The 9758-nt window shown below is 54.2% G+C and overlaps 2 protein-coding genes across 2 annotated transcripts in view; one reads left to right on the top strand and one right to left on the bottom strand.

Annotated features, from left to right (window-relative positions):
* The first annotated feature begins 1098 nt into the window (after positions 1–1098).
* On the top strand, positions 1099–4139 carry HTR6 (5-hydroxytryptamine receptor 6). The gene is made up of 3 exons (XM_059866485.1): positions 1099–1821; positions 3238–3486; positions 3747–4139. The coding sequence occupies exons 1-3, from the start codon at positions 1099–1101 to the stop codon at positions 4137–4139; spliced, it is 1365 nt and encodes a 454-aa protein (XP_059722468.1).
* The window catches only part of TMCO4 (transmembrane and coiled-coil domains 4), a 41714-nt gene continuing 34557 nt past the window's right edge, over positions 2602–9758 (bottom strand). The window contains exon 14 of the mRNA XM_059866484.1: positions 2602–7578. Coding sequence (XP_059722467.1) covers positions 7246–7578 — 333 coding nt within the window. The 3' untranslated portion in view covers positions 2602–7245. The remainder of the gene's footprint in view (positions 7579–9758) is intronic.

The following is a 9758-nucleotide window of genomic DNA, read 5'->3' as shown; positions in this document are numbered from 1 at the left end:
ACTCGAGCTGCCAGCCAGGTTTGGCCACTGACCTGCTGGCCCAGGTGCCTCCAGCCAGGGCTCCAGCACTGGCACAGATGGCAGGGATGGCAGAGCACGGGGCTGTCTCTTTAAGGCAGAAACGGGAACTCTCTGGCTGCCACTTTGTGGAGTTTAGCCCAGATCCCTTTTTCATTAGTGCTTCCATTTCATCTCCTCCTCTCCCCCCCCCAGCCCCACCTCCTCGATCGGCATTTCTGCATCCTTTGTGTGCATCCACAGCAGCAGGTGAAAGTCGGGCTGGCACCTGCACACACCCACTCCCACTCCTCCCTGTGGGCTGGACGCTCCTCTGCCGCGGGAGAGATTCCTTCCACACTCCGCATCTTCCTCCTCCCGGGCGGGCTTGGCTGGGAGCATCCCGGTCCTCTTCGCCTGAGGCTGCTCTGCCGCTCCTGACGGCACCGGCTGCAGCAGCTGCAGGAGCGGAGGAGCTATGGGACCCTGGGGACAGAGCTCTGCAGGGAGACCAGCTCAGCTGGGGGGCGACAGCTGAGCCTCGGGGGGCCGGAGCATCCCCAGCATCTGGAGCATCCTGGAGTCCAGAGCATCCCCAGCGTCCAGGGTATCCTGGGTACAGAGCAGCCCTGGCATCTGGAATATCCTGGGATGCAGAGCATCCCCAGCATCTGAAGTGCAGAGCATCCAGAGCATCTTGGTGTTGGCTTCTTCTTTGGTCCAGTGCATCCAGAGCATCAGGGTATCCAGAGCATCCTGCCATCCCTGGCGTCTTGGGAACCCTGCCTTCCAGCTCGTCCCCAGCATCCAGAAGCAGCATCCAGGGACATCGCAGAGCAGGGGGATTTACAGGAACTGCTGTGAGTAATGGGGAGGGAACCTTGGTCCTGCTGATCGGCTCCTGGGAATGCCACCCTGCCCTGAGTGCCAGTGAAGAGAGCCAGTCGGGGAAGAGAGGGAGAGGAGGAGGAGAGGAGAAGGGAGGACAGACACAGAGTGGAGAGAGATGATCCTCCTTCCCCAACCCCGGTGATGATCACATAGCACGGGCCACGCTGGAGAAGGTGCCCAGCCCAGAGCCAGCCCTGCCTCCAGCTCCTCATGGAGGGGGACCTGGGGGCCCCCAATGCCAGCATGCTGGGGGAGCACTCCCTGCTCGTGGGCAGCAGCTGGGTGGCCGCTTTCCTCTGCTTCATCATCCTGCTGACCACAGCGGGCAACTTCCTCCTCATCCTCCTCATCGTCACCCAGCGCTCCCTCCGCAACACCTCCAACTACTTCCTGGTGTCCCTCTTCATGTCGGACCTGATGGTGGGGCTGGTGGTGATGCCGCCGGCCATGCTCAACCAGCTCTATGGCCGCTGGGTGCTGCGGGGGGACTTCTGCTCCCTCTGGGCCTCCTTCGACGTCATGTGCTGCAGCGCCTCCATCCTCAACCTGTGCGTCATCAGCCTGGACCGGTACCTGCTCATCACGTCCCCACTCAGGTACAAGCTGCGCATGACGTCCTGCAGGGCGCTGGCGCTTGTCCTGGCCGCCTGGACCTTGGCCGCGCTGGCCTCCTTCCTGCCCATCAAGATGGGGTGGCACAAGCTGGAGTTCGAGGCGCGGCCCCTGAACGTCACCGGTCAGGGGGACGAGGAGCAGTGCCGGCTGCTGGTCAGTCTGCCCTATGCCCTGGTGGCCTCCTGCCTCACCTTCTTCCTGCCCTCTGCCGCCATCTCCTTCACCTACTGCCGCATCCTGCTGGCGGCGCGCAAGCAGGCCGTGCAGGTGGCCTCCCTGGCCTCCAACGTGGCCACCGCCGGCGAGGCCACGCCACAGGTAAGGCGCCCACAGGGACGTTGCTCTGGCAGACCCCACAGTTTGGGTGCCTGGGCTGTTTCTGCCTCCTGGATGGCCTCGGGGCTGGAGCCAGTTTTGACAACTGCAGGGAGGGAGATTTCGGGCAACATCCACCTCCCTGCCATCCTCTGAGGTGCCCCGTGCCTTGTCCTAGCAATGGAGAGCTCTGAAGCTGCTCATGAGCACAGAAACAGCGTGAGCAGAAGCAGAGAAATAAATAAGATTCAGGCAAAAATGCTCAGCAGTGCAAAATAAATGCAGTTTCCCCCTCTCTTGGCTGGCATCATCCCCGAGGAGTTTAATCTTATCTGACTTTCCACTCATAAATCTTGGCCGTGGTGGGTGTGAGACATACGGGGGAGAAGGATTTTAACTAATAGCAAATGCCAGGTTCCCGAGAGCACCTTATTTTGAACAGAAGCTTCTATTTTTGTTACCTGCTCTGTAACAGGAGCTGCCAAACCCCTCCTCGTGTGCTCGCCAGTGGAACCGGAGTGTGTGGGTTTTATAACAGAAACGTGGCTGCACTTGTTTGTATTTCTCCAGGAGAAGGTAATTGCCACTAAATCTAACAGCTTTAATTCCCTGTAATAGGCTTTATTGACCTCATATCCTACGGGAAAAGGCAAACTTAATTGCCTTTAAATACCTTGATTGAGTTTATTCTCTCCAAGAGCAGAGCCAGGACTCTGGCCAGCTCTCCCACACGTGATAAGCTGCACCAGACGGTCAAAAGGAAAAGGAGAATTAAAGAATAAACACACAATATCATAAAGTGTTTATTTTCTTGCAGGATGCCAGGTTTTTGGACTCCACAGAGTCAGGGGATGTTCACGGCTTTGCTGTGCTATACAAGAGCAGCATCCATCCCCCTGTCATTCAGCTGAGGCCCAGAAGGCTCCCTGAAGACCCAAACTGGCTGAGGAACAAGGTGTCAGCCAGGAACCCTCAGATTCATCTTTTAACCTTTTTCATCTTCATCTAATTTTAGAGATTTTTGTACTCTTTTTGGGCCAGAAGCTGAGTTCCAACAGGGCATCATTTAATTACAGAGGAGGGCTGAGATAATCACTTAATTTTAGATTGCAGGAGGGGACAGAGGGCTGGGTTATGGTGTTTGGAGGCTGAAATGTTTCATGTCCTCCTTTTAAAACCATAATTAGTTTGCTGCTGTAATCAGCAGCTGGAGCTGCCTGTTTAGGTCAGGCTTTATCCTCACATGGACTGAGCTGGGTTTTTCTCTAAAGAGCAGCCTAATGACAAACATGCTATTTTACAGTAAATAAAATCATACCCTCAGTGTTGAGGGTTTCTATTGCTTCCCCTTCCTAATTTGTGCTTCAGGGCCCAGCTCCTGCCCCTCAGAGAAGGGAATTACTGGCAGGGCTTTTGCAGGATCTGGAGCAGCAAATGCCACTTTTCTTGAGAAGAGGCCAGTCCTGGCACCAGGGAGAGCTGCCCACCACTCCCTGTGTCTGGCTGCAGGTCCCACATGCCCCAAGCCAGGCCCTGGCTGGCAGCGAGAGCAGGAGGTTCACCAACAAGCACAGCAAGAAGGCTCTGAAGGCCAGCCTGACCCTGGGCATCCTCCTGGGCATGTTCTTCGTGGCCTGGCTGCCCTTCTTCGTCACCAACGTAGCTCAGGTAAGAGCCTGTGGGGGCTTGATGTCGGGTTTCCAGAAGTTTTCCCTTTGGAATTCAGCTGGGTTCTACTGGAGGCACCAGAAAGTCTTGCTGGACCTCTGGGACCAAGGATGCAATTCCCCAGGGAGCAACAGCAAGGAAAAGACCCTTCAAAAGAGATTTGAAGGTTTCCTTTGACAGGGGAATGTTGGCGTGCCCGGGAAACCCCTCTGGGTTGGGGCTGAGGTGGGAGGCTGCTGATCCCTGCTGTGTCCCCCCAGGCAGTTTGTGTCTGTGTCCCGGCCGGATTCTTCGATGTGCTCACCTGGCTGGGCTACTGCAACAGCACCATGAACCCTATCATCTACCCACTCTTCATGAGGGACTTCAAGAGGGCCATGGGCAAATTCCTGCCCTGCTGCCGGCGCTTGGCAGAGCCCCGGCCCAGCGCCATCTCCCTGTCCATGAGGAATTCCAAAAGCGGGCCCCGCGCTGCCACCTCCCTCAAGAACGTGCTCACCCTGCAGGCTGAGACCGACTCCATGGACTCTGGGGCACCGGGGAGTGAGCCCCGGCTGCTCCCGGCGCCGCGGGGCCCCGGCGCCCGCTCCGTCAGCCTCTGGGACACAGAGCCCCCGGACACAGAGCTGCAGCTGGGCACCCCCGTGGCCTGAACGGGGACACACAGCTCTGTGTGCTAGCAAGGATCCCCCAGGCCCAGCACAAACCCTCTGGGAGCTGATTTGCCACAAGCCATCTCCTGGTTCCCTGTTCCGGCACGCGATGCAACTTGTGGAGAGGATGGTGGTCCCGGGCGCTATCACAAGGAGGATCAAACAGTGCAAAGCCAGGTGTGGCTGCTGAATTAACCTGCTTTGTCTCTCTTTCATCTCTCCTGTGCTCACCACCACAATTCCCTAACCCTTCCATTGGCCTTTCCATCTCTGGTGAGTCTGAACTTTGGATTCCAGACTTTGTGTCTCCCTAACCTCAAGCCAAGGCTTGGCTTTGCACACACAGAGCTCAGCAGATCTCCTCCAAGTGCACTGGGGGGAGTGGTGGAAAAACGTCCTGTGGCTCATGGGCAAGAGGTCTGGAGCTGCTTCAGCAGGAACACTGAGGTTTGGGATTGCTTCAGCCCACAGAACATCACATCTTCCTGGAGCTGGGGCAGGATCTCCTCCCTGGAGTCGTGTCGTTCTCAGGTTCCTGTCACACAGTGCACTCCAGCTCACGGCACTGCCGTGCCTTGTCACACAGAGCTGCACTGCGGGGGCTGAATTTGGTGCAGAATGTCCAACACTGATTTTTGAATGTTCAGTGGGTGTGGGGTGCGACTCACGGTGGCTCCATGCATGTCTTGCAGTAGTAATGGGATCAGCTCCTCCCACAGGCTCCATCCCACAGCTTCCCACTCCTGGCACAGGGCCATCTCACTTCCCTCCAACAATCCATCACATCCTCGATGATGCAGTTAGAAAATACACTTTTTTCCCCCCTTCAGATAAGAATCTAAAGGAAAATTGTATTTTAAATGACAATGCCAGCCCCCTTCCCAGAGCCATAAGCAGAGGGAACACTGAGTACATGTGACAAGTGGGCACTTCAAAAAATCAATAAAAGAAATTATTTTAGTAAATTCTTTCTCAAGTGCCTTTGGGCTGGCAGTTCGCTGCTGTGCCCTCCCTGGACCCTTCATCCAAGCCTTCTGCCCAATTCCAAGACTGTTCTCCTGGAACTCCCTGATACCTAAATGGACACAGAGCATCCCTGGATACAGGATGCTGGAAGAAGCAGCCACACGCCAGGCCACTTTCAGTTTTCTTTCCATGTTGCCCATGGATGTTCCAGAACTGAACTGGAGTTTGTATGACCAACCCAGCATTTCTGTGCCACAAATCCCGTGGGAGCTAGGGATGAGTGACCAGGACACACTGAGGGCCGAGCACAGGCTCAAACCTCAAACTGTTCAATTTTGCCACAGATGGAGCTTGGGGCTGGTGTTGAGCATCCAGATCAAGATGTACATCTTCCCACAATGGTTTTATATAAATACAAGCTTGGACTACAACCCAAGTCAAAAAGGAGCAGAAAAAGATACTGTGGAGTCTGGAAGTTTGTTAGGTACCAAATCAGCCTCGGGAGATGGACGAAGAGAGAGGGAGATTCACCTCTTCAAGCCAAATATTCAAAAGCAATAATTCCTTCCTCTCTCATGCAGGCAGTTCTGTGTAATTAGGTGTTTGCTTGTGGACAAACTCTCAGATGAGCAGAGGAATCCCATCCCAACCTTGCAGCACCAACAGCAGCTGGCTGAACAGCCCCATCCCTGGGGGATCCCACAGCCAGTCCCTCCCATCTCCACAGCAAGGCACCCTTCCAGGTCAGAGCTGGGCAGGTCTGAGCCCCCTGGGATGCTGGATTTAGGGAGAGGAATTGCCAGGCACTGCATCCAAACCACAGTGCTTTGCTGGGTCACAGCATCACCCCCAAACCCAGCTGTGTCTGACTCCATGAGGAATGATCTGCAGGTAAGGTTTGCAGACAGCTGGGAATGGGAGGGGGGATTAACATGGCTGTTGGGTCAGTGGGGAGGAGGAGGGGGAGAACCCTGTGTCAAGCACAACTGGAAGGTGCAATCCCAGTATTTTCCCTCTCATGAGTCAACAGGACTCCCCAGATGGAGGTGGAAGAGTTTGAACCCTCCCTTGTGGCAAAGCATAAAACTCCAGAGTGGGGTTATCCTCCTGCCACACTCCTCCCTGATGCACTTGCTTGGGCTCAGCAGCAAAACTAGCCAGAAAAGGGGCTTTTATGGAAGATGTGGATCATTCCCACAAGGCTCTGGAGCTGCTCTGGCAGGGAATGTAGGGCCGGGTTCTTCCCTCTGCTCTGAGACTGGGGATGAAGAGAGTGGAGCCAATTCACTTTTATGGAAGGAGACAGAAATCAAACAGATCCATGTTTATCCCGTGCCAAGTATTGGCTTTGTTCTAAGCCAATTAAAATATGTCTGGATGGAGCTTTTAAGGCTGGAGATGTCTGTGGGACACAAAAGGAAAGTCTCAGTTGGTTGCTGGCTTGTAGAACCTGGGATTTTCAGAAACCATCCAAAACCCCCTCGGTTTTCCCACTGCTTTCCCCCAGGGTCCCAAACATGTGTCTAACAGGAACAGGGCCTCCAACACCCACCAATCTCAGCCTGGAGACAGGGAAACTCTCTTGGAGATGGGAAAGTGCCCGAGCCCTGACAGCAACCCTGCAGCAGGCAGGGAAGGAAGCCTGGCAGCCTGAGCCTTTCCCCTCCTGGTCAGCACAGTTGGAGAGCAGATCCAGATCTGTCCAGAGTGAGGCAGGCAGAGCCTGGAACACACCTGAGATCCTCAAACTAAACTCATCTCCAGTGGAGAAATGATTTTAATTTCCTATAATGAACCCTTCTCTGTGAAATGTTTAAAATCTCCTCAGAGCCACCTGCTTCCCCCAGTCACAGCAGGGACACCGTGCCGAGGGGTGCAGCTGCTGCCTGCAAGGATTTGGATGGGATCTGTCCTGGATTCCTGAGGAGCAGAGCATATCCCGGCAGGAATCAGCCCTCTCTCGCCTCGGGGCGGTGCCGTGGGAGGCTCCAGACGCTTTGATCCAGTGGCACGCCAGTGCCGCACTTTTCTCCGGAGGGGCTGGAAACTGCAGCTGCAGCTCCGCCAGCTCCATCCTCTGGGAATCCCAGTGCCACGGATGTGCTGACAGCGGTTTTTGTGCTGGCTGAGCAGCTCTGCCCTAATTTGCTCCCTTCTCCACTGCCTGCTCCTTGCTATCTGTGCTGTGTGAGCAGTCTGGGCAGGGAGACGAGGGCTCTCCCAGGGCAGAGCTGGAGGAATTCTGTCGGTGAGCACAGCCAGCTGGGAGAGCCTCACTCCCAGCCTCATCCTCCTCTTTCCTGGTGTTTTCCTCTATCCGAGCCTCACTGCCAGCTGCCCGCTGGGATTTCTTAGCTTGAGGGGAAAAAAGACTGCCACTGCCCTTCCCTTCCAGCTGGCATCCCTTGGTTTTAATGCCCACGGCTTTTAGGATCGTGTCCATCTGCTTCATGTAGTCCAGGTGGCCGTTTACCTGCAGGGAACAAGAATCCTGTGAGGGGGGAACCCAGAGGAATCCAGCTCAGCCAAGTCCTTTAATCCCAACAGCCACCACCACCAAGAGACTTGGGTTTGGCTCTGACAAATGGAAAGAATGAGGTTGGAAAAAATCACAGAATCATGGAATTGTTAAGGTTGGAAAAGATGTTTATGGTCATCAAGTCCATCATGCCAAGGCCACCACTAACCCTTGTCCTGAATTGCCACATTCACACGTTTTTTGAATGTTTCCAGGAGAGGTGGAATCACCACTGGGTAAGTGTCCATCAACCAGCCTGAAGTGGCTGCAGTGTTTGGGGCACATTCTGGTGCTGGATGACTTTTCCTCTGAGAGGTTTAAAAGCCTGGGCCTGGCTGAGTTTCACCCCCCAAATCCTGGCTGCCAGGAGGGTAAAGGAGGAGCTCTGCCATGGGGAGAGACACCCAGGCAGGAGAGTTCTCTTAGTTCAGTTGTCTGCTCTTGCAAAAGGTGTCCTCCAGGTGCCTCAGCTCCCTTGGAAAAGCCATGATTATCTTATTTAAATTAAGGCAGAGTCATTAAACCTCACACAACTCCCAAGCTGAGATTCTCAGCTGGAAGCTGCACTGATCCATCCTGCCCTGTATAAAACTGGGAGCCCAGGAGTTATGGGTTCATATACCAATTAAACCCAGACAGTTTTATTGTAAAATGAATTCCACTACAAGATAACCTCTTCTGAGATGGATGTTGGAAAGTTTCCTTCCAATCAGGGAACGGGAGGAGAGGAAATCTCTGCATGTGCTTGTTCTTGATGCTAAAGGCCACGTGGCTGGAGAGGCTGAAATTCCTTCCCCATTCCAGGTGTCCCACGTGCTTGATGTACCAACAGCATCCCCAGATACTTCAGCCTCTCTGGTAAATCCAACTTTTAGCAGTTTAAACCTTCCTGACCCAGCCAGAGAGCTGTCTTGGCCTTTTATGTTCCCAAACCTTGCTGGTAATTAGGGAATTTCCGTGGCAGGGAATACCCATAACCTCGGTCCCAGGATTCCTGCTTCTCAGACACAGGGATGACACCCCCAGGAAGGGATGATGATGGTAAGAGCTTTTCACAGAGCTCTGTAAAGACCCCAGCCCTGGGCCCTCTGCTCATCTCCTGCTTGCTCCTGCCTGGTGCCAGAGCAATCCTTCAGCTGCCCCATCCCTGGCAGTGTCCAAGGCCAGGCTGGACAGGGCTTGGAGCAACCTGGGCTAGTGGAAGGTGTCCCTGCCCATGGCAGAGGGTGGCACTGGATGGGATTTAAGGTCCCTCCCAACACAAACCACTGTGGGATTCAGGGCTGTGCCAGCACCAGGGTTCCCAGCACACCTCTCCCAAAGCTAAAGACAACCTTTGCCCCACAAATCCAACCCCCTGAGTTCGTGTGAAGCAGCTTTGGAGGGGCATAGTTGGCTGCACTGAGGGCTTGGAGCAAACTGAAGGATTTAATCAGCACATCAGGAATACAAATATGTGACTTGAATCTGTCCAGATGGCTCAACGGGCTATGGATGTTTTGAACAGATTAGTTAATTAAAATAATTAACCGTGGAAGGGCTGGGAGCTGTGGACATTGTCCCCTGGAAAAGTACAACCCTTTTACTTCTTACTCAGGGGGGCTGTAGAGGAAGGAATGAGCACAGCCTTGGGCAAAGTGGGCAGAGACAGGAAGGAATTGGAGTTACTGGGAGCAGGGGCTGAAGGCTCTTGGTTTGCTGCATTCAGAACCTCTCCAGTCACACCATCTGCCTGCCCTGCCTTGGGAGTGATCAGCCTGCTGTTACTGAGTCATTAGTCAGAGAGAACCAATTTCCTCTGCCACCCTAAGGACTGATTTTCATTACTCCTCAGTATCCAGCAGCTTCCACTAAAACAACAGGGAATTCCTCTTCCCTGAGCACCATGATCCCTGAGAGATGCTGGGTATGAGCCACTCTGAGGAGCTCATGCAGCTGAAAGAAAAGCTGAGACCTCATGAGAGTCTGCCCCTCTTGCAACTCTGTTCAATATCTCCCAAGGAAACTCATTCCTGTCTCTAGGATAGCAGAGGAGAGGATTCCATAAAGCTGGACCACAGCAACCCCTTGAGAAGTGGAAGAGGAGGGAGGACTCTTCTTTGCTGCACTGAGCCACCAGCAAAAGAACAGCAAAC

The sequence above is a fragment of the Haemorhous mexicanus genome, chromosome 23, assembly GCF_027477595.1.
Source record: "Haemorhous mexicanus isolate bHaeMex1 chromosome 23, bHaeMex1.pri, whole genome shotgun sequence".
Taxonomy (NCBI): Eukaryota; Metazoa; Chordata; class Aves; order Passeriformes; family Fringillidae; genus Haemorhous; species Haemorhous mexicanus.
The sequence above is the reverse complement of the archived record's forward strand: the minus strand, read 5'-3'. Positions and strand labels throughout refer to the sequence as shown.